At 51.3% G+C, this 27810-nt stretch overlaps 13 protein-coding genes across 13 annotated transcripts; 6 read left to right on the forward strand and 7 right to left on the reverse strand.

Annotated features, from left to right (window-relative positions):
• The first annotated feature begins 11 nt into the window (after positions 1-11).
• BKA58DRAFT_77944 (uncharacterized protein) lies at positions 12-1608 on the forward strand. The gene is made up of 2 exons (XM_046175893.1): positions 12-495; positions 554-1608. Exons 1-2 carry the CDS (start codon positions 320-322, stop codon positions 1437-1439), a joined length of 1062 nt encoding a protein of 353 aa, XP_046028411.1. The 5' UTR covers positions 12-319; the 3' UTR covers positions 1440-1608.
• A 380-nt stretch (positions 1609-1988) lies between these two features.
• Positions 1989-3967, reverse strand: BKA58DRAFT_77954 (uncharacterized protein). Its single transcript, XM_046175894.1, has 3 exons — positions 3223-3967; positions 3032-3169; positions 1989-2979 (listed from the first exon to the last, which is right to left on the reverse strand). The coding sequence occupies exons 1-3, from the start codon at positions 3865-3867 to the stop codon at positions 2239-2241; spliced, it is 1524 nt and encodes a 507-aa protein (XP_046028412.1). The 5' UTR covers positions 3868-3967; the 3' UTR covers positions 1989-2238.
• Positions 3968-4733: 766 nt separating this feature from the next.
• Positions 4734-6702, reverse strand: BKA58DRAFT_417282 (uncharacterized protein). The gene has a single exon (XM_046172629.1). The coding sequence runs from the start codon at positions 6222-6224 to the stop codon at positions 5088-5090; it is 1137 nt and encodes a 378-aa protein (XP_046028413.1). The 5' UTR covers positions 6225-6702; the 3' UTR covers positions 4734-5087.
• A 349-nt stretch (positions 6703-7051) lies between these two features.
• Positions 7052-8860, reverse strand: BKA58DRAFT_426689 (putative FAD dependent oxidoreductase; the record flags this gene model as incomplete). The annotated part of the gene is made up of 2 exons (XM_046172964.1): positions 7052-8577; positions 8647-8860. The coding sequence occupies 2 exons, from the start codon at positions 8858-8860 to the stop codon at positions 7052-7054; spliced, it is 1740 nt and encodes a 579-aa protein (XP_046028414.1).
• A 779-nt stretch (positions 8861-9639) lies between these two features.
• Positions 9640-11275, forward strand: BKA58DRAFT_465373 (putative cytochrome P450; the record flags this gene model as incomplete). The annotated part of the gene is made up of 1 exon (XM_046174957.1): positions 9640-11275. The coding sequence occupies exon 1, from the start codon at positions 9878-9880 to the stop codon at positions 11273-11275; it is 1398 nt and encodes a 465-aa protein (XP_046028415.1). The 5' UTR covers positions 9640-9877.
• A 79-nt stretch (positions 11276-11354) lies between these two features.
• Positions 11355-14381, reverse strand: BKA58DRAFT_77969 (uncharacterized protein). The gene is made up of 2 exons (XM_046175895.1): positions 13285-14381; positions 11355-13230 (listed from the first exon to the last, which is right to left on the reverse strand). Exons 1-2 carry the CDS (start codon positions 14231-14233, stop codon positions 11435-11437), a joined length of 2745 nt encoding a protein of 914 aa, XP_046028416.1. The 5' UTR covers positions 14234-14381; the 3' UTR covers positions 11355-11434.
• Positions 14382-14425: 44 nt separating this feature from the next.
• BKA58DRAFT_451271 (uncharacterized protein) lies at positions 14426-15527 on the reverse strand (the record flags this gene model as incomplete). Its single annotated transcript, XM_046174380.1, has 2 exons — positions 14426-15188; positions 15245-15527. 2 exons carry the CDS (start codon positions 15525-15527, stop codon positions 14575-14577), a joined length of 897 nt encoding a protein of 298 aa, XP_046028417.1. The 3' UTR covers positions 14426-14574.
• An 839-nt stretch (positions 15528-16366) lies between these two features.
• BKA58DRAFT_435324 (beta-lactamase-like protein) lies at positions 16367-17152 on the forward strand (the record flags this gene model as incomplete). Its single annotated transcript, XM_046173328.1, has 2 exons — positions 16367-16685; positions 16791-17152. The coding sequence occupies 2 exons, from the start codon at positions 16367-16369 to the stop codon at positions 17150-17152; spliced, it is 681 nt and encodes a 226-aa protein (XP_046028418.1).
• A 585-nt stretch (positions 17153-17737) lies between these two features.
• BKA58DRAFT_451274 (Glyoxalase/Bleomycin resistance protein/Dihydroxybiphenyl dioxygenase) lies at positions 17738-18805 on the forward strand (the record flags this gene model as incomplete). Its single annotated transcript, XM_046174381.1, has 3 exons — positions 17738-18535; positions 18586-18642; positions 18695-18805. 3 exons carry the CDS (start codon positions 17738-17740, stop codon positions 18803-18805), a joined length of 966 nt encoding a protein of 321 aa, XP_046028419.1.
• A 121-nt stretch (positions 18806-18926) lies between these two features.
• Positions 18927-20976, reverse strand: BKA58DRAFT_426690 (major facilitator superfamily domain-containing protein). Its single transcript, XM_046172965.1, has 3 exons — positions 19828-20976; positions 19727-19777; positions 18927-19677 (listed from the first exon to the last, which is right to left on the reverse strand). Exons 1-3 carry the CDS (start codon positions 20587-20589, stop codon positions 19162-19164), a joined length of 1329 nt encoding a protein of 442 aa, XP_046028420.1. The 5' UTR covers positions 20590-20976; the 3' UTR covers positions 18927-19161.
• Positions 20977-22756: 1780 nt separating this feature from the next.
• BKA58DRAFT_451275 (Alpha/Beta hydrolase protein) lies at positions 22757-24148 on the forward strand (the record flags this gene model as incomplete). Its single annotated transcript, XM_046174382.1, has 3 exons — positions 22757-23445; positions 23508-23565; positions 23616-24148. Exons 1-3 carry the CDS (start codon positions 23056-23058, stop codon positions 24146-24148), a joined length of 981 nt encoding a protein of 326 aa, XP_046028421.1. The 5' UTR covers positions 22757-23055.
• A 656-nt stretch (positions 24149-24804) lies between these two features.
• On the forward strand, positions 24805-25936 carry BKA58DRAFT_435328 (peptidase family M48-domain-containing protein; the record flags this gene model as incomplete). The annotated part of the gene is made up of 3 exons (XM_046173329.1): positions 24805-25430; positions 25481-25836; positions 25893-25936. The coding sequence occupies 3 exons, from the start codon at positions 24805-24807 to the stop codon at positions 25934-25936; spliced, it is 1026 nt and encodes a 341-aa protein (XP_046028422.1).
• Positions 25937-26220: 284 nt separating this feature from the next.
• Positions 26221-27780, reverse strand: BKA58DRAFT_408442 (uncharacterized protein; the record flags this gene model as incomplete). Its single annotated transcript, XM_046172088.1, has 7 exons — positions 26221-26689; positions 26750-26879; positions 26934-27117; positions 27172-27307; positions 27361-27401; positions 27435-27624; positions 27677-27780. 7 exons carry the CDS (start codon positions 27778-27780, stop codon positions 26221-26223), a joined length of 1254 nt encoding a protein of 417 aa, XP_046028423.1.
• Between the last annotated feature and the right edge of the window lie 30 nt (positions 27781-27810).

The following is a 27810-nucleotide window of genomic DNA, read 5'->3' on the forward strand; positions in this document are numbered from 1 at the left end:
ATTGGATACCACCGAAAGCCGAGGTTCACCGTAAACATCTCTACCTTAGCTCGAGTCGACTATATGCCAAGTACTAAGTAGAGCTAGCAAGTCCTTACATGCTCTTACGTTTGGGCTTGAGTTGTCCAGGATCAACGTGGAAGATCTGGTGGACCCCACCGCAGCTTCGAGACTGTTTAGCTGCTGTTGTACTTAAAAAGGGTGGCCGCATCTCGTACTCATTATACATACTCTCTTCAATCATCTACAATTTCGACAGCAAACTACCACATCACCTACTCAATTGCATACAGAACACTATCCCATAACAGATAGGAAGATGCCGGGCCAACAAACTCGCCAATGGGTTCTTGCCAACCCACCACTCAACGACCCCGTCATTGAGGGCAACGATGCGACCTTTTCGCTCCAGACCATTGACCTCCCAAGCCCGAACGCTGATCAAGTCCTCATCAAAGTACTCTACTTCTCCAATGACCCCGCACAAAGAGGATGGTGAGTTTGACCACACAAAAAAAACCCCCCGTAGAACACGATTAACTTGGTTCTACAGGATCCAGAAAGACATGGACCCTGAGCGCCTCTACGTGGAGCCGGTGAAGCAAGGTGGCGTAATGCGTTCCTTCGCCATTGCCGAAATTGTCGAATCCAGCACCGACAGCCTGCCCAAGGGTCAACTCGTCATGGGCGACTTCGGCTGGACAGAATATGCCGTTGTATCCAACAAAGCCGTTCGACCCATTCAAGCCGACGAGAGCGCCGGCATCCGCCCCACGCACTTCATCGGCGCACTCGGCGGAACCGGTCTGACCGCGTACTACGGCCTCATCGACATCGCGCGCGCCTCTTCCTCCGACACGGTCGTCGTTTCCGGGGCCGCGGGAGCCACCGGCTCCATGGTTGTGCAACTCGCCAAGCACGTTCTTGGGTGTAAACGCGTCATCGGCATTGCCGGTGGTGAAAAGAAGTGCCGCTGGGTCGAGAGTCTGGGCGCAGATGTTTGTGTCGACTACAAAGCCGCGTCTTTCGAGGCTGACCTCAAGAAAGCCACGGAAGGTTACGTAGAAGTTTACTTTGACAATGTTGGCGGCGACATCTTATCACTCATGCTGGGTCGTATGAAGCGCCACGGACGCATCGCTGCGTGCGGCGCCGTCGCAACGTACAACTCCATGGGCGACAGCGGCGTCAAGAACTGGTTCGAGATTATCAGCAATCGCATTGAGGTCAGAGGCTTCATTGTTATCGATGCTATTGAGTCGGGCAAGGCTGGTCAGTATATCCAGGAGTTGATCAAGGGAGTCAAGGAGGGTAAGCTCAAGGTTGGGCCCGAAACGGAGACAGTGGTTAAGACTAAGTTTGAGGATGTGCCTAAGACTTGGATGATGCTTTTCCAGGGTGGCAACACGGGCAAGTTGGTCACGGAGGTACAGGGCTAGGTTATCATACGAGCAACTGTATAGATGTCGAGTCAATGTTACAAATGGGAAGTACTCAAACCTTGCATCACATAGGAACAGGTGTGACATTAGCATATCCAGGGATGTACTATCCACAGCATATATCATGTCGTGTAAACCATAGTCCAATTCAGTCTTTGCCGTTGTACTATGGCCCGTGCCTACCTTGACTTGCGTGCTTGGACTCGATAGCAAACGACTTCTATATGACTGTAGCCTGTATCATATCCCTCGTTGACCTTTAGGTAGATCATCTTCCAATAAGTAATTGGCCATTGTTATCTTCCGGGGTAAGACGCTTTAACGGGTGCTGACTGTTGTACATGGGTTTCTGCGCATCGTGACAAGCAAATATAGACAAAGCTTTCTTTGAGTGAGACGGCGGAGAATATCAGAGGCAGCTTGTACAATCAGTTATGAGTCGCCTTATGAGTGTAACATGTCTTTATTGCGTCGCGTGCGATGAAGTAACACGAAAGTCAGAGTTGATGACCTCTGAGTAACTTTAGGTAGTTTACACCACTCCTAGCCTGTAAACGATGATACGAACATGACTATACTTGTGATTTGGCGCATTTTGATGTACTCGCCAATAGAGAAACGGTAGCACTAACCAAGCTTCCGTCGAAACGAGATCACGCTGCAGACTTGGTGTAACATGCGCATGTCAGAGTAGGTGCGCCTTGCAAACAGAGTCATTAAGGAGAGTTCTGTCGAGTGTAGCAGGAAGTAAAATGCGATGCTGTCATTTATTTCGTCATAGTCTACACGCAACCATTCAAATGTACCGTGGGTTGCCCTGTACAGTCTTCTTAACATTTTCGAAAGGCTCTAATGCGATGGGCTCTTGGTAGAGCTCCGGCACTCTCGCGCCCATGTAAACTTTTGCGCACCATCCTGCTTCGGTCTGCGCTCCCTTTATCTCGTAGTATTTTCTCGCAACCATAAGTGGTGTCAAAGATCCGAATTTTGCAGTGTAGCCAGTGACGGGCCGACAATTGTATGGCACGCTTCGACATATCGAATCTGCATAGCTGTTGAGCTGGCGATCCCACATGTACAATTGCTTCATATCCAGTTGTCGATATTGCCGGAGCAACTTGAATGTGTTGCCTTGCAAGATCAACATGCTCATCCAGTAGATTAGGTAGCAAATGCCGGCCCCAAAGTAGTGGAAGTAGAAGACAGGATCGAACACGCGGTCTGCGCAAATATCCAGGAAGCCATCCATGAAGGCAACGTCTACCGTGTCGTATCGCGGACCGTGTCTTTCAAAGGTTGAGAGCCATTCAAAAGCACGGCTAGCGACTTGTTGCGAATCCTCAATGAGGGAATCAATCTCCTCCTTTGGACATTCTGGTCTGGTGGCCTTGTCCGTGCGCTCCAGGAGCCGTGGGATGTGTATGCAGATGTCGTTCAGAGCCACGTACGGATCCACTTTTGCCGCTTTGGCAGTCACTGCTAACCATTCCATGCTGTCTAGCATTGAGGCCTTTCGCATGTGGTAGCCGATACTCAGCTAGCAGGCATTAGCGAGGCTGTACAGCATACGACAACATGATTCTTCATACCGAATTGTACCGTATGGCGTGGAAAATTTGCATGCTCAATCGACTCTCGAATGAAGCTGGTCCACGCTGCTTAAGCAGATGTAGAAGTCCTTGGACATGGTAGAAAAAGCCATGGCCTTGTGTTACACCTACAAAAACCTGTGCGAGCGGTTAGACCTGATACCGAGAGCATTGGATGAGATCGCTTGTACCTCGTAAAGCGTGAGCATATACGTTGATAGCAGTGTTTCGTCTTTGAGTGCTGTCACTGGATCTTGTATCGCACGCAACATCTGACTCAGGGCTGTGCCATATAGCGACCTGGAGCGATGGATGAGCGGGTGATTTCTGTTGTTTACCGCCAGTTGCGCTGCAGAGAGAGCATCAATTGCAGCCATGAGTACCGGGCTGTTCGCGGGCATAGTAGGTAAGCCAAGCATCAGGGCTGAAGGGGGCGGCAACGCCGGACCCTCAGCTCTGGGCAAATACAAGGCGATGAAGGTTCCTAGATGCTGTATTCTGTCGGCGGCAATTGCGCTGACCTGCTTCGGCAGAGGCGCATCCTCAGGCTCCGTTCGCGCATCTTCTCTGCGTATGATGGCCTTGCTTGAGAAAGTCGCGTCGTCTTGTGAGCTTGACGAAGCTTGACTCGCGTACTTGTAGCGATTCTCATCCTCCTTGATCAGGGATGGCTTTTCTCCGTGTGCATCGAAGTTGTGGAGAATGAAAGCCTGTGCTGGCCGATAGCCAGGGCATTTTGTTCCACGCCTCACGCAGGTATTGCACTCTGGTCTGGTCTCGTCGCATCGAACCTTTCTTTTCCTGCACTCGAAGCAGCCAGCCGATCGCTTTGGCATGGTTAGACTACCCGTGGGGCCACCACTGTTGAGACCTGGGAGGATGCGATGAGATATGGCACAAGATGGCTGATGTGTAGTTCCGTCTCCTGTCTTTCCGGTATCGACTGTGCTGCTAGTGGTGAGGACAGCGAAGGGCGCACACCACGCACCGCCCGCAGACGCGGCCGCTAAAGGCGATGGCCAAGGGGCACCCCGTATTCAACGGTGCTGGCCAATCAGTAGTGGCGGTGCCAACGCTATCACCGGCTGGCTTCGAAGCTGTGCAGCCCTTCCCGCATGTGCTTGCCCTGGCATGCTCGTGCCAAAGTGACGGAAAGTGATGAGGGGTTCGGGGAGCTCGTTACTTTCCAGGCACTTCCTCGGCCCAACAGGCGCGCGTTTTTGGTGGAATGGAACAACTTCTCTTCCAACAAAGCATGGACTATGCATTCCTCGCATCTGCCTAACACTTGCGATAGCCTTAAATCCAAAACACGAGCCGAACGCCATCACGGGGCGACCCCGCGATGCGGTGCAGTCCCGAGTCCAATCCGGTGCAAGGCTTCATTCGCTCTAAGCGAACCTTGTAAGCCGCGGACAGTCCAACGCAAGAAAGGAGACTGGATCTTAGGACATCGACGACCCAGTTGCTTGCTTGATAGTCTGGCGTATGGCGATATCGGTCGAGGGCGAAGGGAAGAAACAACAGCGAACGAAGCCGGGGAAGCCGTGTTGCGGTGTCTGCGACTAGTCACCTATTGACGGAAATTTTAGTACATGCGTCGATAGTCATGCCACATGTCAACGACGACTGTGGGAAATGTACAGCGTTTATCTCAACGGAAGCTGCAGAGTAGGGCCACGATATTATATGGTCCGCCATTGCGACAAGCGCTTTCATCGTGGAGGATCCTACAGCACGTGGTCGCGTCTCCATTTGGCAAGGCTCTGCGAAATCTCTCCACCTATTTTATATTTTAGGAAGGGACTGCGACCAACGCGCAGATACGCGTTACCCACACCTGTGGTGGCTCGTGTATTATGGTGGAACACCATCGGCATGCAACACCAGCAATTCCAGCGTATCGTCGGTCAACATACTACAGGTCAGAGGACTCTTGAGCAGCGACATGAATTATTCTGCCTGGCATTTCACGAGCAAGCAATAGGAAAGCCAGCGAAAGTGATCAAGACACGGTATCGAGACCTGGTCATTGATTTTACAAACTACCATTATGCTACAACGCTGGTATCTGCTTCAGCTCAACAAACTTATCGAACGCGTCAGTCAACGACTGGTAAGAGTCGATATGACCGGTCCACCCAAATCTCCTCGCTTTGTTAACGCTCAATGTTGCCGACCATGTCCGCTGAAACACCCAGTCCTGGAAGGCCCACGTACCTGATGCCCAAGTCGCCTTCGCTTCGGGACAACCGTTCTTGTCACAGATGCGCTCCCAGACCTCTTGCTTATCCACAGCCCACTCAGCCAAGCTGAGATCTAGTTGTGTCTCTCCTTCCGATGGACGAGGCTTTTCAAAGACCTGCTCACTTGTTGCATGGGCCCCTGCGTAGGCTGCGATGCGTGGCCACATGTATCTCCACGAAAAATAGTCACCGTTGACGACATTGAAGGCCTGATTTCCAGCGTGTGGATGTGTGGAGGCCCATACGGTCAGGTCGGCAATAAGTCCGGAGTCAGAAAGGTCGTCGTATCCTTCCCAATACAGCTGGTTCGTCGGCATACGCGCTTCGACGCCCATCTCTTTGCAAACGAGAAAGTACAAGGCGTATGTCAAAGCTGAATTCATGCCGTTTGGCTTGGACGTGTGGCCGATAATGGCTTCTGGACGGATGACGTTCCACGTCCATTTCTGGCCAGTCTGGCGTTTCGTCAGGTAGTCTTCTTGTGGGAAGTAGAAGTTGCCAAGTGGACTTTCCCTTCTGGGCTCTTCCTCCCGAGCTGGAGATGGCACGGGACTGACGTGAACATTGTAGTGTTTTCCTCCAGTCTGAAGCGTACAGTTCTCCAGACTGGAAGCCACGGCCAGCAGAGCGTCCAGGAAGTTAGCGAAGAGTTTTTCATTCGCGTGATTGAGCTCCGCAAAGTCGTCTTTGTGTACATACGAAGAGAAGTATGCATGAGTGACATCTTGGCATGCTGGGCGCATCTTTTTGATCAAGGCATCGGGATTATCGGTAAGATCGAGGGCTATAAACATGATACGGTCATCGTGAACGGTGGTCTTGAAGGGCGATCGCGACGTGACGACAATCTTCCTCCATTCGGCAGAAGTCGTATTCTTCACGAGGTGCTCGATGATGGCTGAGCCCGTTATTCCATTGCCGCCCGTAATCAGTGCGACTTTAGACATCTTCTATGGCGTACAGGCGATTGAGGACTTGTTCTCAAAGGGTATATGTATCGAGTTGCAGTTGTTGGGAAGGATGAGCGGAGGAGATGCTGTGCCGATAGCGAATTCTCAAGAATGGGACTGCGCCCTCCAGTCAACGATGTCTTCCCATATATCTATCGCAATGCGCAGAGATGACACTTTGAGCGCACCACCCGCCAAGACTGTAACCCGCCTCTACGCAAACGCGGATGCCAAGTGGTATTGGCGCTGCCGAACCTCCTTGCAGTCTGGGGTACATTGGTGGCATCAGCATTCTGGTAAAAGTGTTCAACGAAACAGAGTACGGCTTGGTACATCCATGTGGCATGGGTAAAGTGGCATTCAACCTTCTTCAAGCGTAGGCTGTAGTGACGTCGCGGGGAAGCGGGCAATCAAGATGCCATACAAACCTAGCACTCGTGACCAAGAAATCGGCGGCAGATACAGGTCATAACACACATAGCTATACCGCTCATTCTAGCCGACGGAAGGAGAATGCCGCCAGCAGCCGGTATGAACTCTACCATCAGTCACGGCACTCAGTGCAGTCGTCGATCACGCTCATGACCCGTAATCGCGATGATAGCCCACAGCCAGCGGTACTGCAGTCATGAGTAGATCGTTCCTCCTTATAGATCAGCAAGAAAGCTAGGTCATGCCATCAGTTCACGCAGCTCCAGAATTTGACTGCTGTGGCCGACATGGAATGATTGTGTTGTGCTCACATAAGATTACATTACAATTGAATTGTCACATTCATTCGTGAAATCTTAGACTGTTTACAAGATGTTCAAGCAATATCTATACTATGCCCTGCCCAAGATCTGCTGCAACACTTCCGAAAGCTTCGCCGTTGGGTTTGCCACCAAATCCACGCAACGCCAGCCAACGAAGTGGTCAGGCCTTATCAACACAACTCCTCTTTCCCCGACACCTCTCACTTGATACCACTCCCGGTATGCGTCCATGTAGTCGCCTCCGAAGCCGATCTTATAGGCGCGAATGAATACTCCACTCGTGTCCGAAACCTCCTTCGCTGCATGTAGCCAAGCATCGCCGCCGACGCCTGTGAGTAATGTGAAAGACCCTCGTCCACAGAGATCCAGACTTGAGAGTCTTTTCGCTTGCCCATTGGCTGCTAGCCAGACATGTGGAAGGTGATACCCGGGATAGGTGCTGGTCTTAATCTCTCTCAAAGCGTTTACATGATTGAAATCTGGAGCGATATCTCCGCTCTCGATCACCACTGCAGATGAATTCAGGTAGACCTGGTTCATCTGGATGCCCAGTGCTTGCACTTCATCCTCAGTAGCTTCCAATGCGTCTCGAAACTGATCGCGCATCTTCTCTCCTTCTGTCGAGTCGGACTTGAGCAGATCGGTGGCCTTCTTCCTGGACGAATCATCCAGGCCAATAAGTGCCCATAGTGTTCGATGCGCCTCCATTCCATCGTTCGCGCGGCGGACGATACTATCGCCTACGGGCTTCCGCTCGACCGTAAGGGTATCTAGGATAGATGACGAAGCTAAGCCTTTGATAACATAAGCCAACTTCCAGGCGATGTTGAAAGCGTCTGATATGCACGTGTTGCTGCCGAGTCCGTTTATAGGGGGATGCCTATGTGTCGCGTCGCCGATACACAGCACCCTTCCGCTTTGCCAACTCTCAGCAACTTGATCGTTGATTGTCCAGGAAAACGAGGATAAAATCTCAATATCAACCGAGTCGTCGCCAATCATCTGGTACAATCGCTTCAGAATGGCCTCCTTGGTTGGCTGAGAGCTGTTCTTGTCCTTCGTCGCTGGGTGCATCGACACCACCCACTCCGTCCAAGGCCTGACCATGCGAAAGTTACCCACAGCCGACCACTCTGGCGCAACTGGGTTCAGTACCCAGTTGAGGCTTCCTGGCCGATGCTGAATGTACTTCGATAGGTCGGCTTTGATATGGATATTGAAAGCGGTGTTGAGCTGGCGGCCAACTACTGGTATACCCAAAGCCTGCAACACAGCGCTCCGGGCGCCATCTGCTCCTATCAGATAGCTGGATGTTATGTTGTACTCCTCTCCAGTCGATCTATTTCGCATGGTCGTAACGATTCCGTCATCTATCTTCTCAAAACGCACGAATTCAGTGTAGAATCGGAATTCGGCACCTTGCCTCGTGGCTTCTTCGATCAGAACTGGCTCCAGGTAGCTTTGAGGCAGATCCGACATGGCGCAAGGACTGGCTCGCTCATAGTCGCCTTTTTGGGATGGCCTGTTACCCCAAGCCCAAACGCGACCGTACTCTTCGCCAGCTAGTGTGTTCAGCCAGGAGGTATGCTGCATACCTACAATCAATTAGTGCATGCTCAACGTTTGGGATATTGTAGCTGGTACTTCCAACGCAGCGAACATACATTCTGCAGTGCTTGCTACCATGCCCAATTTCTCCTCGATACCCGCGTCCCTCAAAACTTCCATTGCTCTTTGATTGAAGATGTGCGCTCGGGGGGTATTCGCGGTGCCGCTGTGCCTCGATATCGAAAGCGACTTGACACCTTGTTGAGCCAGCAGCAATGCAGTGGTGGCGCCAGAGGGGCCCGCACCAATGATGACTACAGGATATCCCATGTTTCGATAAATAGGTGCGGTTTGTTGTACAAACTTGATTGAACGCCGAGTGCAGCAGATATGTTCACCACCAAGAGCACATCATACTGTTAACGGCCAAGCATCTTGAAGGCATACGCGAAGTCTAGTCGAGACTAATCTATCATTCCCATGGTCTGTCGTGACATGCCCACGACCTGTGTAGACTTTCGGCCTACTAAGTGGTATGTATTCCGCTTGCGTCGCGTGCAAAGGACCATAAGCGCAGAAACTCTGGGTTCTAGATGCGGCTTCATCAGGCACTGCTGAAGGACGCAGTCTGATTAGTTCCAGTCATTCAATCTTCTCGGAGATCTCTATACTCGATCTGCTATTGGCCGATTACATACCACTTTATCCGGAGCATGTACGCTGGTTCTCAGCAGTGTATTCCACAGCAATGAGGTAATTCTGAGCGCATGACAGTGGCTGCGGGGTAGGACCGGAAGTCGACCTTCGTACAGAGCCACTGTATTCCGAAAGATGGGGGAGTGATGTAAATATTGGAGAAGGAAGGTTATAGCCTCGCCAAAGTTAAGCTAGGTTTGCGGCCAATGCTGTGAGCTAGGGTGCAAGTGCTGCAATAATCCATGACGTCACACGAATGCCGGACGGCTTTTGTGGCAGCTCTCTCCGGGTGTCGGAAATTGAGCAGGATATGGATATCACGTTAAGGAGACCTGTGCGACACTAAGTTCCGCCGCCAAAGGTCTTCGCAGAAGAATCATCCTGTACAACGCGTTCTTGATCATCAAAATCCTGTAAAAAATACTTTCGTTGCACAGAACTTCGGTGTCATCTGGCGCAATCCATCATGACGGTAATAGCTGCAGCAGTAGCAGAGAGTCCTGCCAGACCACAGCTGATGCTTCGATGGGCGCTGATTGCTGTCTCCCTGTATCTGTTGAACACTCTTGTGAGCCACGCCCATCCTCTTGCTTTCAAAATCTCAAACGAAACTGACAGAAGAACGAATTGTAGATCTTATATCCTTTCTTCATGTCTCCAGTTAGACACATACCAGGCCCCTGGTACGCACGGGTCTCCAAGCTGCCACTAAAATATGCCACGTACAAGCGTAGACGGTCGGCCTACGTCACGAAGCTTCTTGATCAGTATGGACCCATTGTCGTCATCGCAACGGATCAAGTTCACACTGTGGACGAAAATGCGATGAAAACGATATATGACAAATCTGCACTCAAGACCTCCTTCTACTCCTCGATGGGAAGCTGGAAAGGCGTCGTGTCCACTCTCGGTTTCGTGGACTACCCTTCTGCAGCCCCATCACGCAACAATCTGATTCAGTGCTTCCAGAACAAAAACCTCGCGGCTTTGGTAGAGAACATCCAGTCGCACGTCGAGGATTTCATCCAGCTGCTCCATCGTAAGGATGAGAACGAAGAAGCCGTTGACGGAGTCGTCGTCTTCCGCTTGCTTGCGTTGGACATTGTAACCGATGTACTCTGGGCCGAAGAACACAGACTGCTGCACAGCTACAAGGAGAACGACGCACCAGCTTTCCTTCGACGATTTCACGCGTTTAGCACTTGGAATGCGATGAAGAGTTTCATCCCTGGAGCGGATTTCTACGTCAGATGGTTCGGCAATGAGAAGTGGAAGACTTTAAGGAACGATTGCCATGATATGGATGTCACGGCAAAAGAAGCGTTGAACCGCTGGAAGACTAGTGAGAACGCTGCTGGACGACAAAAGGATGTTCTCTCGATGCTGCAGTCTATGAACAAAGTAAACGCATCTGCCGTTCCTCCGGAAGACATTCCCGCATACATGGTCGAGATGCTCGCGGCGGGTTCCTCAACTACTTCGCATACCGCTGCGTTTGCTTGCTGGCTTCTGACTCGCCATCCCGAGGCTCAAGAGCGACTTCGTGCGGAACTCATTGAAGCCTTGCCCGACTTGGACAGCTTCGACATCAAGCGCACCGTGAATCTCGAATTTCTCGACGGTGTTATTCGGGAGACCATGCGGATGTACCCTATGATCCCAGGGCCACTCGAAAGACATTTGGGGAAGGATCTTGTAATCGCTGGAAAGCAAGTCCCAAGAGGCGTGATCGCATCGACCGCAGCGCTCAATCAGGGACAGCTAGAAGAGGTCTATCCAGAGCCGCAGCTTTGGAAGCCTGAGCGTTGGATCGGTGCTGATGAACGTATGAAACTGAACTGGATTCCGTTCGGCCATGGTTCCCGTGCCTGTCCGGGCTCGAATCTGGCTTTGACAGAACTCAAGTACATGCTAGGTTTGATCTTTCGCAAGTTCAAAGCAACAATGCCTCCCGGCATGGAAGAAGACAATCTGGCTCTGGCGGACGTCTTCGCAGCTGGATCGAAGACGGGCTCCTGTTGGTTGAGGTTCAGACGATTAGAAGCGTGATATTTCGTCATGTGGCTGGGGTACTGGTTGTAAGTTGCACAATAATGACCGATACTTCTACATAACCCAGTCGAAGCACAACATCTAATGTTTGAACGTGCTTGGGTGGTGCGCGCTGCTGGTAGCCTCTCAATTCCATCGCACACCACTTTATCTCAATCAATATCCCTTTGTGTCGGGAAAATGCTGCTTTGATAGCGTGGCTGCTGCTTTCGCAAACGACGACCAGCCTGCGGGGCTTATGCGGCCGTATAAATCCACAAACGACGACAGTATGCCAATTCCCTGCGGATCAATAGCAGTGGTTTCCTCGAGCCCTTCAAGTACGTTTGAAGACTCTACAAAGTTTCTATTGACTTTGTCATTACGTGTTCCTGTGTATGCCCATACAGCTACTGCGCTGTGATGTAAACCTATGAAAGCCAAGAGATTGAAGTTTACTCTCTTTTCTTTCTCCAGCTTTGACTCTCGGTCTATAATCTTCCAGATACTGCAGGCCCGCTCAGCCGCAATCCGACCTTGTCGTGAGTTGGCCCATTTACGCGCCTTACTAACGAGACGGTCTTCGACAGTAAGGTTATCGGCGAGTCGATACTGGATTTGATGGAGGTCTTCAAGTGGGACATGTAGGCGAAGATGCCCCAAGTGAAAGAGTATTAGACCACTCATCAAACAGCTACGGTCGAGATTGGTTCTCACGAATGTCTTGACTAGAGGAAGGCCTTGCTCCCACTTCTCTAGAGCAGAAAGTAAACGTCGGTGCTGCTGCCGTAAATCCTCCATTCGACGTACTGTACTATCCAAGCAGTGTGTCTCTGAAGACTTGGTAGCGCTATTTGATAGACGTCTTGTACTTGGTCTTTCTGAACCAGGGTTCCTGCCGAGAATGGGTTCGGAGGGACTATCAGAGGAAACTGATGATAGGTCATCGCTGTCAAAGCCTCCAAGATCTCCGGACAGACGGGCGAACATATTCTGGTCCTTGGAAAAGCGCCAGATGGAGTATTGCAGCCCGAACATGAGAAGCTCTTGTCCTGCAGGATCCAGAGGTGGAAGTGGCTCATTTTTATCCATGGCGATGCGATAGATATCAGAAGCCCAAAGTTCTCTACTAGGCGTTTGGTCAAGCTCTATCATCTGCAGGCACAAGCTAGCGGACATTTTCTTGCTTCGCCATATAGCGTCGCACATTGGCAGCTGAAGGTCAATCTCCTCCATTGAGATTAGAGGTTTGCTGTGTAGCAACACACTAGTGTAGCTGTCGCCGCGGAATATACCAAATGCTAGTCGTCGGCGTGTCTCCAGTTGCAACCACATCTCAAGACGTTCCTCATCTGAAGCAATGTCTTTCATGTGTTGTAGCCTTTGCATAGCTTTGTTGAAATATGCGGCTGAAAAGAGATCCATCCTACGAGCTTGTGCGACCAGCAATGCGCCGAGATGGTGGGCGTAGGTGAAAGCCTTTGGCTGTCCGAAATACAACGCAGCTACCTGAGTCAGCAGCCGCGCTTGTGCCAGCCAGAGAAGACCGAGCTCTTCGTTTTCAAGCTCCCATACCATGGTCAGAGTGCTCCGGATGGTGGCATGCATCATGGCCCCATAATTGCTCGCGTTCGAGCCGCAATACATCGATCCGATCGAAGTAAGAACGAGAAATAGGATTGGATGAAGAGAGTCGAGGTCCAAGGTTTGTAAGCTGAACAGGGGCCATAGTGGTCCAAAGTGTTCTACGTACTTGGCGCAGAAGTCGTAGAGCGCTGACGAACCCGAGCACTCTTGGTAATCAGTGAGCCCAAATGCGAGTGCAACTTTGGTAGAAGCGAGGGCCCAGGAGTTTGCATGGTCCTTGTCTGACTGATTACTCCACGTTGGTGAGGATGCGAGTCCGACTAGATTCTCAATAACCAGATTTTGATTTTCCCTGGATGTGATCGACACACCTTGATCCAGACTGCCTGTTTTCATCTCAGTAAGAATACTCCACACCATGCTATCGAACAATGACTTACACGTATCCGCCAACGTGCCCGTGGCAAAGATATTTGTTGAGGCTTGGTCATGTGCGGTGCTGCTCGATCCGTCTGATGTAGAAGCTTGCCCTAAGAGAATTTCTACTTCCGGTTGGCTAGCATGACTCTGCGTTGGCAGTGAGCTAAGATTGCTGAAAGATTCCAAATCAAGTTCGGCAAGCGTTTCGTCTTGGGAATATGGAAATTGCACAGAGCTCATCATGTTGGCAAACGAGTGGGAGTCGGCAGGTAGAAAGAGGTTTTCGTGTAGCCACGGCCAAGACATGGTTCCAGCATCGGACGTCTCACCGGTTGCGACGGAGGATGTGGAGTGTTCGGGACGAATAGATATGCCCGCCAACGAGCAATCATTGTACGTATCGTAAATTGACTGTCTGTCTGGGGAGCTCTGGCCTACATGATGGATACCTGGATGGGGATCGTTTTCCCTAGGATGCTCAACGCTCTGGGTAGGCAGGCATGATCCCTCGTACAACAAACAGCCCACATTGTCTGGCTGGCCGCCATGTTGGTTGGACTCGTGTGGAGGTGCATCGGCGGCCGGTGTCGCGACATGCGGAAGAACCTGGCTCAGCCTGTTGGAACGGCTGGAGTATTGGCAGGAAGAGTCGGTGTTCCGACATGTATAGCACGGACGCTGTCCATCACATTTCGTCCTCAACTCTCTACATCGGAGACACGCTGTATGACATCGCTGCCTTCCCGATGCGGTAATGGCACTGCCGGTCTGGGCAGATGGTGGTTCAACTGTGTCGTTGAGAGACGAAGGCTGATGAAGCTTCGAGTGTCGCGACAAAAGATCCCTGCGATGGAAGACGACGCCACAGGTTGAACAGCGGTGCTTGCAGGTCTTTTGGTGGCTGTGTTGATGACGCGTCAAGGAGTTTTGCGTACGATATGTCCTTTCGCATTTGGTGCATGGGTACATGATGTGAGGATGAGATGAAAGACTTGGAGGGCCCCAACGGCTCCCCCATGGCGCGGCGAAGGCATGTTATGCATGTTGGCACTGACTGTCGGCTCAGCACTTGAGCCGTCGGGTTGCTCTTGGCACGCTAACGCGACCGGCGGGCGAGGGCTGCGGGGTTGAGCTAGCTGATGTCTTACCCCTTGACCGTCAGCACCCGCCACCCGTCTTGCCTCGATATGCTTACACACGCTTTCTAGGATTCAAGATCACGCCTTGAATTACTATGGACACATGGTACCAATTCCTGCCATCTACCTCTACGCACATGGATTCAACGACACGTGCCATCCAATTTCTCATCATGCATCAAACGACATGCGATTCGACATTCGGCCAATTCCTCCAATCTCCACCTCGACCCTGTCTCCATCTTTGAGAAAGGCTTGCGGCTTCATGAACAGGGCGACTCCACCTGGCGTCCCGGTCATGATCAACGAGCCTCGCTGAAGAGTCTGGCCTTGACTGCAAAATGCGACAAGTCGTCGGACGCCAAAGCACAGATCTGACGTATTGCTTTCCTGTCTGATTTCCCCATTGACCATCGTCCTCAGCGGCTGTTTGTTGGCTTCTCCTAGGATATGAGTGGCTACGATACACGGTCCCAGCGGCGCGTACTTGTCGAATGACTTGCTAAAGGACCACTGCGGAACAGGCCCTGCTTTCCCAGCTTCTCTTTGCCAGTCGCGCGCGGACACATCGTTACCTGCAGTATATCCAGCCACATAGTCTAACGCATCGGCTTCCGCTACATTCTTTGCGTCTTTGCCGATGACAACGACCAGTTCACCCTCGTAATCGCATTGCTCCTGCGCGAAACAAGGAATTGGGACGTCCTCGCCGTGATCTGCAACGGCTGGCCCTGGCTTGGTAAAGACCGTTGGACACGTTGGAAGCGGCCGTCCGGTCTCGAGAACTTGCAATTTGTTAGATCGGGCGCTTCTCCTACCAGTGTTCCAACCCCATACATACTGTGTGTTTTGTAATTCAATCCAATGCAACGGATGATGGGGACATGAGCTGGCTCGAGCGGTCCCAGGAGCCTCGCCACCTTGTTGATCTCGCCCGTTGGTGTCGCACTCAGCGGGTCGTTTCCATGCAACACCTTTACTTCAAGTCTTCCTTCTTCTGCAATTTGAGCAATTAAATCCACTTCTGAGGCTGAAACGATTGGGTCGCCATAACGAATATTCTGGTCAGCTCCTTGCGCAATGTAACGAACAAATCTATCCCACGCAACTGGCTCTGAAGACATGGTGAACAGCTAATCGCGGAATAGAGAAGAAGAGTTGGAGCTAGCAGGCCGCAAAGCTCTCGAGGCAAAAGAAGCTTCTATGTATTGTCGGGGTTCATCAACTTTCACTTCTCCATCAGCATATTCAATGTGGTTCTCGGAAACGCGCATGAACATCAGTGGTCGGAAGGCAGCGTATCCGCTTTCCGACCCAGGAACCAGCCAAGGCATACCACCTTATCCGCTGTACCAGAATACAGAGGCTTAAGCCGAATCAATTTAAATTTGTCAGCGATAAGTTGCGGCCTTGATTGTGGGAATGCATTCGCGGACAACACGCAGCTTGACTATGTGGGCTACTTGGGCTGCTTTTGAAGCGGGGTAAAAGCGTACTACAACGCGCATAGTCAGAATCCAGATGCACAGGTGGCTTTTCAGATGGTCTATGTCTACATAATAGCAAGCAGCGACGTCTGTTTACGTGGTTTCACAGGCTCCGCTAAGTTCATCACGTAGTCCACTTGCCAGACTTCATTACGTCAATACAGGACTGTCCACGCGGAAACGATCTGGGAGGATGAACATTCCTGGGAGTCTGGCACCTGATGTAGGCACTCGCTTTCCAGAACAACGTGTTGTACTCATCATGCTTTCAGGGGACGAAGCTTTGGCTTCTTCATGTAGGAGATGTGGTAGCTGATGAGGCTTTCATGATCACCGGGGTACGTCTCAATCCATTCAGCACAGCAACGCCGGCGCTGGATTCAGAAAACAGCCGACTGACTCGGGTTATGTAGGCGAATGCTTCTACTGCAAGCAATTTGAACCCGCAACAACATGCTCGAAGATCAATGGTAATGATGTGTGCTTTGATCTCTCATCCTACCGAGGGGCTCGTGCTCTTCGAGACTGGTCCTGGCAAGGATTACCCAGACGTTTGGGGACCACAGCTCAACGACATCTTTGCTCGGGAAAATTATTGCGAGGATCATGACTTGGATGCTGCCATTCGGAAAACTGGCAATGACATCAAAGACGTGAAGGCCGTCATCATGGGGCATCTTCATCTTGATCATGCTGGAGGATTGGAGCATTTTCGGGGAACGGATGTTCCTATTTACACACATGAGCAGGAACTGAAGAACGCATTTTACAGCGTTGCGACGAAGACAGATCTTGGTAAGTCATTGTCACCGAGACATGCGCCTCACTCGTAGTCGTGATGCGTCTTATGGCACATCGTGAATCACGAGATCGGCAAAGCTGACTGGAAACTCTACGCAGGTGTCTATCTACCTACCTATCTTCAATTTGATCTTAACTGGAAACCATTCCACGGCGACGGGTTCGAGCTAAACACTGGGTTGATCATCCGCCACAGCCCTGGCCATACCCCCGGCCTCTCCATTCTCCAGGTGAACCTGAAAACTAGCGGGACGTGGGTTTTTACCACTGACCAATATGTCATCAAAGAGAACTACGAATCTCTTGCCACCCAGGGTTGGTTTACCAGGGACCATGCATCTTGGTCGAGATCCAACCAGATGATACACTCATTGCAGAAGTTGACCAATGCGCGACTGATCTTCGGACACGATCGTGATGTACTCTTTCAGTACAACTTAGCGCCAGAATACTATGAATAAATCAAGTTCTTCCAGTAACTGTGTATACACGTTCTCAAGTATATCGGACGCAGGACGGAATGCATCAACCCGTTTTCTGTTCACAGTGCGTCAATCACACCGGGGACACTTTGCGCACTGTGCAAATCACTCTTCCTCAGAAGATGTATTCGCAATGTCTCATGGAGATTCCAAAGTTTGACAAACTAATTTCCGGTTTGAGTTGATCGGTCTTGACCAGACGCTAGCCACTAGAGCAGATAAGATCCCCAGGATAAGGTGGTATCAATGTGCTCGCACCACCTTACCCGCCTACGTCAGAACCACAGCAATTGCCAACCCACTTGGTTTTTACGAACCCCAGCGTTTTAGCTCTCTGGAACCTGACACCGTCAACCGATGACACTGTAACGGTACCTACGTTGAACCACTGATGCAAAGCGGTCGTGGAAGGCGAGCTACATAGCCTCCACATGCTTGAGCTGACAGCTCGAGGTTAGTAGCGCAGATCAACATACATCAGATGGCAGCACTTTATATCATCCGCTCAACCAACGACGCTTGCGCATAGATTATTACACCTTTTTTTTTTTTTAATCATACGGCATGCCGATACCTGACAACGACATGAGGCTCCGTCTCAAGGCGACGGCGTTCGTCATCTACTACCATGCCGACCTAACCAAGGCGCGTCAATTTCTCCTCGACTTCGGACTGTCCATCGCGCGAGAAGATCCCCAAAAACAGATCTTCTTCAAAGGGTATGGCGTGGAGCCCTTTGTATACATCGCACGTCAAGCAGACGGCAAGAGCAGTTTCGAAGGAGCAGCATATGAGGTGGAGAGTAGAGGAGAGCTGGAACGCGCAAGTCAGATGGATGGAGCTACTTCTATTGCACCTCTCGACGCTCCAGGAGGAGGGGATTATGTTAAGCTCACCGACCCTGTGGGCCACCATGTCTATCTCATTCATGGTCAACAGAAGAATGAGGCCGAGCCGCCAACTCTAAAGAAACTGGTCGTCAATTACGAGGACGAAAAGCCACGAAAGGGCAAATTCCATCGCTTTGAGCCCGGCCCAGCTCCCGTTCATCGCTGGGGACACTACGGTGTGACATATCCAGATGGCGCGTATCAACAGATGTATGACTGGTACACCAAGACTCTCGCTCTCGCTCCATCCGATATCGTGTACAAAGATGATAAGCCCATCACATGCTTCTTCCATATCGATCGTGGTTTGGAGTACACGGATCACCATGCCTTCTTTTTTAAGCGGGTCAAACCGGATTACGAACCTACTGTTGCGCATTCTGCGTTTGAGACCCATGACTTTGACGTCGAGCAGTTGGGCCACAATTATCTTGAGTCGAAAGGATATGAGAGTTGTTGGGGTGTGGGAAGAGTTGGTCACATCAACTCCATAATTATTGACGAGCCGCTAACCGGGTACAGCATGTCCTCGGAAGTCAAGTCTTTGACTACTGGTTTGATACTAGCAAGTTCATATTGGTAGGTAACACTATTCATGATTTGATTGGCATGATACTAACAGCGCTACAAGGAGCACTATGCAGATGGCGATTTGGTCAATGCTGAGACGGAAGTATCGCATGTTCCTGCTGGGCCACAGGCGCTCAAGATCTGGGGGCCACCTATTCCGGGCGTGTTTTAGGTGATAGTCAAAGTGTTATGAGAACGAACAAAAAACATAGATGTACAATTCAAACGCACCCTCGTAGGCAATTAACACCTCACTCATCTTCATTCTTTAGTCCCACGGTCTCGCGGAAGGCCCAACAACGAGTAAACGTAGGTAGTGCACAAAACATGCATGAGAAACACGACCCAATTTCACGAATGGGTACCTCCTTCGATTCAAGCTTCTTCGTTCTTGCTTTCGTGGTCCTTGCACAGAATTAATACAATGATACGGCAGCGAAACTTAGACTCCTATATTGCACGAATGTGGTGCAACGCTTAACGATATCGACCGAAAGCAGTGAGGACATGAGCCGCCACAACACCTTTTTACACGCCATCGAACAGCTTTGCCTGCCTCTTATGTATCAATGCCGCTATCAAGAAACACATGAAGCCCAATACACCGCATGAGCCAGCAAGTACTTGTCCATACAGATAGGATCCGTTGCCAACTTCAACCAATGCACCTCCACCAGGACCTCCAATAAGGCAACCAAAACTAGACAAGGCAAACCCCATGCCCATTCTTGTTCCAATCTTCTTGTTGTCCAGGGTGAGATCGGCGAGTGTTGCAGGGAACATGGCTTGTAAGCCTGCAGCAAACAAGCCGTAAAGCGCCGCAAAGGCATACATTCCTGCTGTCGAAGTGATCGCAATCCAACAATATAGTAGAAGAGCAGTGACGAAACTAACGATTAAGCTAATCGTCAATGGCCGCCAATAGCGGCCAGCAACGTACGCGGGTAGCAGACGTCCCGGAATGCCGATGCCGTTTAGCACCAAGAGGAGCGGTATCGATTCTTCCAACGTCATACCCAAGGTTCTTCGTGCGAAAGCATTGATCTGAACAAGGTCAGTTATGTGGCTGAAGAAGATTGCGGGTTGTACTTACATAGAAGAAAGCGAACCAAAGACCTGCGAAGCAAAAGACCGAGCCGAGAATCTGTGTACATTAGCAAAGACGTCCCAGGTTCGTCGAATCAGACCACTTACGAAAAGATCAAAGACCGGGTCCTTGAGCTCACTCGGTTCGAGCATCTTGACCGCAACCTTTGGTGGAAGCCGTTTCTTCAGCAGCCGCTCAGCAATCAATAGCATGATCAGTGCCATGAAGCCTAACGTCCTCACCGCCCATCCAAACCCGATGCGATCGATCAACCTGTTAAGCATGATTGGAATAATCAACCCGCCCGTGCCCGACCCGCATAGCGTGATACTGATTGCAAAACTCCGCTTTGTCGCATCGAAATATGTCGAGATAACGGATACCATGGGCACGAACATGCACCCATTTGCGAAACCGATGCAAAACCCCTGCGCAAGCACGAACTGCCAGTACTCCTTGCAGATACTTGTCATGAAGATGCCGATAAGCCATAGTCCAATGCCCATACGCAGAACAAGCTTGAAATGACCGGTGTCTGACGCGGCGCCAGACCAAAGAGGGATGGACAGCAGGAAGAAGACGGTGAGTGCACCGATCCATGAGATATTGGACGCGGTTGACAGTCCAATGGAGGTGTAGTGCGCTTGGAACATACCAAATGATGTGATGAAGCCCCAGGTGAAGAAGGTGATGATATGCCCACCCAGCACTTGTGACCATGCGACCCATCCGCCATTAGGAGGCGGCTCGGTAGACGCGACTCTCGTCACATCAAAGGTTGAAGATACTTCTTGCTTGGTCGGCGCAACTTCCTCCTCTTCGATCTGGCTGAACTCTTCAGTCGGTGGATCCGGTCCAATGGCGGCCATGTTGTTGCACGCCAAAGATGATGTTTGAACGCAAGGGATAGTCGACCCCAGGATTCTGCTTCCCCAGACCCATACTTTGCTGAGTCACGCCTTGCGCAAGATCGAGTTTGGCGAAATTTGCAAGCTCAGTTTTCCGAATTTATGAGGTAATAGAAGGGGATCGGTGGCGGGAAGATGCCCGCCGCAGCGGTCATTGCCGACGGGCGAGGCGAGGCGAGTACGTCGGATACGGCACGCTCTGCCACTGCGCTTGAAGCAACGCTCGGAAGACAGACTCGCGCATTACACAGCTGAGAGTACGCAGTGGGCGCAATGTGTTCTGGATCCGACTTTTAGAATAATTATTCGTGCATCTTACCTAGGATAAAGCCTTGTGGCAATAGCCCGATGTTCGCAGCGAAGTGGTAGACATGGCGGAGTTACCCCACAGCCTCTCCCAGCCAATCGTGTGCGCGCGCCTTGCAGCTCCCGAGGTCCGTCCTGCAACGCGCGCGGATATCAGTAGCGAAGCAGCCATGATGCCCGCCACAGCGCATCAAATTCTGCCAGAGAGAGCGTATCACCGGAGCTTGAGATCTATGATGCCGGAGTGACGCAACAAGCGTACGAAAATCAGAACCCTCTCGAATGGCTCTACTACTACTACTACTACTACTACTACTACTACTACTACTACTACTACTACTACTACTACTACTACTACTACTACTACTGCGTCTATTTCAGCCTGTACTAATCTCGATACTCAAGTATACAGGCTACCCTTTTTCCACGAAGTAGAATCGTGGCTGACAGTACCTCGGGTGCGTCTTCGCTACCATGAAGGTCCATTCATCACGGCTCGACGAAGAACGAGAACTTGCCAGTCCAAAGGTTTGTTAAGAACAGCCGTCACGAGTCGTGCTCGCGGACGCTAAAGCATCTCGCTTCCTTCCCAAACCTGGTCAAGCTTCAGATGCTAGCTAGACTGGTGATATCTCCCGAGTTCTTTCGGTGTGTAATCGATAATACTAGTACGCTATTCCCTTCACTCATCGAATTCGAGCTGGAATTCGCACCTGAGACAGACTATGGGGTATGGTACTTTCAACGCGACGACGAAACCCTGGAAAAGTCTCAGTGCGAATTTGCGTGGAGAGCGTTTTGAAAGCAGAAGACCATGTCGTTCCAGAGGCTGCAAGAACGACACTCTTTGTTCGAACACCAAGAGGACGTAAGAATCTTCGAGTCTGGACGTTACGTTGACGTGATGGAGCATGGATTCTTCGCGATAGCCGTGGTCTTGCAAGATCGCTTCCGCTCGGTGTTTGACCAGAGCACTCTACCACCATTCCTGATGGATGCCTCAAAAGTAGTCTCGAGCTGCCCAAACTTACGAAAATTCAACTTGAGGCTGGACAACGGATGCTATCTTCCAGCGGGATCAGTTTCCTTGGATTATTCAAGGATCGTAAGCCGCGTGTTCGAACTCTGGTATCTAAAAACTGGGGCGCCTCGATCACCGCGTTGGGGCAAGCGTGGGAATACTGAACCTGGGGTCCCTGGAGAAGCAGTTCATCTTCATCTAAATCGACTCTATTGGCGTGTTGATCGCTGGAAGCCGCGGGATGAGGTATAAGATGCCTGGAAAGAGGTGGTTGGGTAAGATGCGAAAGTTGTATTTCTCAACGAGGATCATTGGAAGAAACCTCAATGGCTATGGAAGTGTTATTACGACGGAGAACTGTAAGGTAAATACAGACATGAATCGTGACCAACGTCTACATGAGCTCAGTCGCCAAGAGACTCGTAGGGCTCAGGCGCGATAGTCACGAGGATTATGCGCCGTCGTTAGTCGAGAGACGCGCCTTTTTTTTCCTTGATACCTCGCTATGTCACCATGGCTGCTGTGACATGAACATCTTTTAGCTGAGAGGCAACGCGTTCATCGAGACTCGCCATGTGCAGAATAACGGAATGCCTATGTACGAATACATCTCGTCGTACTGCCGTGTTATCCACATCTCCAGATCTAAGCTTTTTGTAGGGGTTGCCGAGATATCAGAATACCCGGTGGCACTGATGCTGTTCTATCCCTTCGTGGCTGAGCTACCGGAAGGACTAACGCCAATAGACCACAGCTGTTGCTAGCTTCTACTTCTAGTAATCCTCTAACGGGATTGTAGCTCCAGGATACAAGCAACCGCAACGATTGTTCGGGCGCCTATGCAGGGCAAAAGGGATAGAACCACAACAGGCTCGTATAGACGTCTCCACCGTAAGCGATGCTGACGCCTTGGTGAACGATCAAATTTAACGTGTTCGTATACTGCATGTATTAAAGCCGTCCCCTCTTGCTGCAATGTGATACCCCAGGTATTCCTAAAAGGCCCATCACGCTCTTTCTGCAACCCCATCCCTACCTGCGGTCTCCACCTCCACACTCTTTAATCGCTATATATTACTACACAAACATAATCCTTAATCATGTCGTTCAGTATTCGCAACACCATCGCCCTGGGCGCCTTCTCCGCCCTCGCTGCTGCGCAAACCGTTCCCCCGAAGCTCGACGCAACTTGTGCCGATGTAGTCATCTTTATGGCTCGCGGCAACGACGCCCCATACCATGACGGTCGCACTTTCCCCTTCGTCGAGGCCACCTGCGGCAAGTTGACTGCTCAGGGCAAGAGCTGCGACTACATCGACATCCAGTTCGATGTGACCCTTGGTGGAGACTACTGCAGCCAAGTTGCTGAGGGCGCTCGCAATGGTATCTCTCAGATCACCGCCTTCAACGAAAAGTGCCCTTGCTCGCACATTGTAGTGAATGGGTACTCTGAGGGTGCTCATGTAGCCGGTGATGTGCTTGGAGGACCGGTAAGCATCAAGCGAGAACCTGGCACCCGTGAGGCATGTGCTAACTACGTACTGCAATATAGGGTGGATGCACATTCGTCTCGACCGGCCTAGACAACAACTCTGCTGCGGGCAAAGCGGGTAAGCGACTTCGACGATACTATTGCAATACCCTTCCTAACATGTTCCAGTCGCCGCGGCTCTTCTCTGGGGAGACGTGATGCATACCGCCAACCAGCCCTACAATGTGCTCGACGGTGCCGACAAGCAGTCCAACGGTCGTAAGCCGGAGGATCTTGCACGCCTCAACCGCTACGCACCTGTCCTTCGCTCCTACTGCGCTGCCGGCGACCCAGTCTGCGCCGGCGGAAACGTTGTGGCCGACCACTTGAACTACTTTGAGCTCTACACCGACGATGCTTCTTCTTGGGTCGTCTCCAAGATTGACAGCGTCGCACCTCTACCGTCGTGCGGTGCCACCAGCTCATCATCCACTTCTCCCGCCTCTTCTGCTACCAGTGCAGCCGTCACGCAGTCTTCTGCCGTCGTTCCTACCTCGTCTGCCGTGGTCACTGCGTCTGCTACACCTACCAAGGCTGAGTCTTCTGCTGCTGAGACGCCTTGCTCAACCTCTCCGGCAATGGTTTCTCCCTTCCCCGAGCCTGTCCCATACAAGCCCGATGCCTGCGTCCTTGAAGTTCACGTAGAGTATGCCTACGTATAGGCTTTGAGCAAGATGGAACGGAAGGAGCAAGTACCACCACTACAGTGCAATACGAGAAGCTGTCAGCAGTGACAGTATTGCGACAATATATACGACGTGTTGCCAACTTCGAAATATTGTTCCTCTAGCTCTCTTGTAAAGTGACTGTGATGTAGCCGCATCATTCGATGTTCCCAAAGTCCGATCTGTTTGTTAAGGCCTTGTCAATCTGGGCGGAAGTTAGGAGTATCATTTGAATTGCATCCTGAAATAAATTTGGAGACACTGAGCGAGTAAACAACGGGAACATTGCGGATCGCCAATATGAGGTCAACGTATTGAGGTACGACTTTCCAATTTCCAACCCCGTCGATACGCGATGGAAGATGACGCCTGTGGGCCTGTCGAGAAGTAGGTGAAACGGCTTTCTACCTACCTAGGTAGATTCCTATACCGCGCTTATATTGATTGGAGTTCCCGTCCGTCTGTTTGGCCGACGGGCGATAATTACGCAAGTCGAACCTGGCCAATGCTGACGACCCCTTCGGACAGGCGCAAGCAGAACGAACTGTGGCTGTCTTGGCATTCCCGCGGAGTTCATAGGTATGCACGTCACCTTCCCCATCTCATCACCAAACCTCGCCCAAACCTCACCCAAACACCACATCAACGCCGCCATGTACCGGATACGACCGCCGCTCGTACCCATTCGCGCTCTACCTCGCACGCCTCAATCCTCATTGCAACATGTCCGCAGCCTTCCACAATCCCGTGCCTACCAGAAACTCGGTCGCAGCGGCCCGCAATACAAACGGTTCAACTCTCCCTCAGGCGGCCTCTCCGGTCTCCTTTTTCGCTGGGCTGCACGCCCAACGTTTTATCGCGACGTTGGCCTGATCAGTGCAGGCACCGGCGGCGTCTACCTGTACAATCTAGAAGAAGTGCCCGTCTCTGGGCGCCGCCGCTTCAACATCATCTCGCCTGGCATCGAAGAAGCGCTGGGACGATCATCCGTAGAGCAAGTGCGGCAAGAATACCAAGGCAGGATACTACCGGATAGCGATGCGCGGGTGAAGCAGGTGAAGAGGGTTTTGGAGCGTTTGTTGCCGTATGCCGAGGGCGAAGGGTTGAAAGACTTGCAGTGGGAGGTCACCGTCATCGAGTCTCCGGAACAGAACGCGTTTGTTGCGCCGGGAGGCAAGGTCTTTGTGTTTACAGGGATTCTGCCTCTGTGCAGGGATGAGGATGGGATTGCGGCCGTGCTGGGACATGAGATTGCGCATGTGGTGGCGCATCATACTGCGTTGGTACTCTTATCTCGGGCCGATGAAGCATGTACTGACCAAAGAACAGTGAACGCATGTCTCAAGCGCCTCTGATCCTCCTCGGCGTTCTTGCCCTCTCTCTCTTCGATGTCTCCTTTTACTCGGGCAAAATGCTCCTCGATCTCTTCCTCTCTATGCCCGCCTCCCGTAAGCACGAAGCTGAAGCCGATTATATTGGTCTCTTGATGATGGCGCAGGGCTGCTATCGACCAGAAGCTGCAATGCAGTTCTGGACGCGCATGGAGAAGGCTGGTGGGGCGGGGCCGCCGCAGATACTGAGCACGCACCCGAGTCATCATAACAGGGAAGAGAAGATTAGGGAGTGGTTGCCCAAAGCGATGGAGAAAGCTGAGGCGAGTGAATGCGCTGTCACGAGTGGATATGGTAAGTGAACGCACATTTACGGTGTGATGATGAGGATCGTGACTGACGCGACCCAGCTACTCAATTCAGCTCCGCGTTCGATAGCTTCGGACGTTGGTGAAGCGTTGGAAGCCTTTTGACGGTAGAATGCTTGTACTAACACCCTGTACACCAACCGATGACTACACTAACATGATGCACAACGAGACCAATGAAATGACGGCTCCATCCCTGAACCATCCCATAACCTCCTGGATGTGAGTAGATATGAGATGAGAGCTGCCTATAAAGGCAGTGTGCTTGCTACAAACAATTGTAAGCAAGCATCTGTACGTACATGAGATGAGTGCTAGCAAACCAACAGATTGTGCCCTTGGGCCATAAAGCAAACATTGTAACGTAATGTCATAATTTCTTATACTCTACTAGCCTCGGCACCCCGGTTCGAGACAAAACATGAACATCTGCCGTCCTCGCGACCCCTATACTCGGTCTACCTACCGATTCTCTCTCCTCGACCTCTGACGCGGTATCATCGAAGTAACTATTCTCCATATCCATAGCCTTTCCCATTTCAATCTCCGCAACGGTCAATCTCCTCTCCACATCGAAATCGAATGCGCCATTCTTCTCTTCGGACGATGCAAAGTCCCATGCCGATTTCTCGATATCGTCTTCGTCGTCCATGCTGACCAGGTTCTTTTCTCCCCAACTCCCACGGTATCCTGGTAGAGTGGGTACCTCGGAAGGTGTGGTGGCTCGGGCGGGACAGTTGAAGACATGTTTGAGTAAAGGGGACAGCGAGGGGAGAGAGGCGGCCAGAATGCCGATGTCAACCTCGATTTGGGACCACACTGGAACCCAAGACCAGCCCCTATGGTTCATGTGTCAGAAAATGCTATTAGTAGAGAGAACGGGCTAGGCAGAGGCGTACCAGCTGAAATCGACTTCTTGCCATGTACTTCCTGGTCTGACGGGACTGTCCGACATGACAATCTCGCAAAGGCGCATGGTGCTGGCTATGACCGGGATGACGCCGATGGAAAGGATGACTGCTAGAGCTGCTGAAGTGACGGTCAACAATGAGCGTTCATAGAGACATGAAGACGTCGACTTACTCCTTTGTCTCTTGTTGAATTTGATTACCCATATCAAAGGCAACGGGAAGATCAATAAGATAATATCCGTGACGACGTTGATGGCACCCGAAATGACCATGAACATGGGAGCATTGATGCATCCTTCGGGTTGGGCTTCGATATCCCAGACACGTGATACTGGTGTACAGATGAACAATTGAGTCTTCGGACAATGTCAGTTGTGCATCTCGTACAGACAGACGGGCATGGTACTCACAAGAAAGACGGAGAAACTAAAGGCAGTCATAAAGCCGGCTGCTGTCCATACAGCAGGTGACTGCACGATCCATGGCAGGCCCTGTTTCCCATAGCCGATTCGGTAGTACAGAGCTAAGATGCTCATCTTGACAGCCCTGCAATAAAGTTAATCTTGGATGCTGATGTCAAGAGCGATGGTGCGGCATACCAATTTGCGACAAAGTAGATGAGCATATTGATCCATTGGTACTAGTCCACTGTCAGTACGGAGCCGAGTGTCACAAGGTGTGTTGAACATGCCATGAGCATCTCGTCGAATTGCTCCACGTGTAGCTCCGATGCATGTCGTCCCTGGCCATGCTCGATTTGCAATATGATGGTGACTGTCTGTGCGGCTCCGAGGGTAACGGCGATGGCGATGAAGAGATCGTCTAGGCCAAATTTCTTGACAATGTATCCGCGCGTGAAGCATCTACTTTTTGTTAGCAATACGACATTTGCTCGTGGCGAAGATGGGTGCTTGCCGAAGAGCCACAAACGCCACAGCAACGGTATACATGGCCATACTGACTCGGCCTATGACGGGCCCTTGGTCACGCCCGTTCGCGACGTATACGATATGCCCCATTGCGAGTTCGGTACCTGGTTGAGCTATACG

This window comes from Alternaria rosae, assembly GCF_020736505.1.
Source record: "Alternaria rosae strain MPI-PUGE-AT-0040 chromosome Unknown BKA58scaffold_2, whole genome shotgun sequence".
In the NCBI taxonomy this organism is placed as follows: Eukaryota; Fungi; Ascomycota; class Dothideomycetes; order Pleosporales; family Pleosporaceae; genus Alternaria; species Alternaria rosae.

Bases quoted from the DNA above. Each gene is read 5' to 3' on its own strand.
- BKA58DRAFT_77944 (XM_046175893.1), top strand. From the start codon at position 320: ATGCCGGGCCAACAAACTCGCCAATGGGTTCTTGCCAACCCACCACTC. The intron at 496-553 runs GTGAGTTTGACC...TTGGTTCTACAG, and splicing joins GACCCCGCACAAAGAGGATG to GATCCAGAAAGACATGGACC.
- BKA58DRAFT_77954 (XM_046175894.1), bottom strand. From the start codon at position 3,867: ATGCCAAAGCGATCGGCTGGCTGCTTCGAGTGCAGGAAAAGAAAGGTT. The intron at 3,170-3,222 runs GTACAAGCGATC...CCGCTCGCACAG, and splicing joins ATATGCTCACGCTTTACGAG to GTTTTTGTAGGTGTAACACA. The intron at 2,980-3,031 runs GTATGAAGAATC...AATGCCTGCTAG, and splicing joins ACGCCATACGGTACAATTCG to CTGAGTATCGGCTACCACAT.
- BKA58DRAFT_417282 (XM_046172629.1), bottom strand. From the start codon at position 6,224: ATGTCTAAAGTCGCACTGATTACGGGCGGCAATGGAATAACGGGCTCA.
- BKA58DRAFT_77969 (XM_046175895.1), bottom strand. From the start codon at position 14,233: ATGTACCCATGCACCAAATGCGAAAGGACATATCGTACGCAAAACTCC. The intron at 13,231-13,284 runs GTAAGTCATTGT...AGATGAAAACAG, and splicing joins GGGCACGTTGGCGGATACGT to GCAGTCTGGATCAAGGTGTG.
- BKA58DRAFT_426690 (XM_046172965.1), bottom strand. From the start codon at position 20,589: ATGGCCGCCATTGGACCGGATCCACCGACTGAAGAGTTCAGCCAGATC. The intron at 19,778-19,827 runs GTAAGTGGTCTG...TAATGTACACAG, and splicing joins ACCCGGTCTTTGATCTTTTC to ATTCTCGGCTCGGTCTTTTG. The intron at 19,678-19,726 runs GTAAGTACAACC...GACCTTGTTCAG, and splicing joins TTTGGTTCGCTTTCTTCTAT to ATCAATGCTTTCGCACGAAG.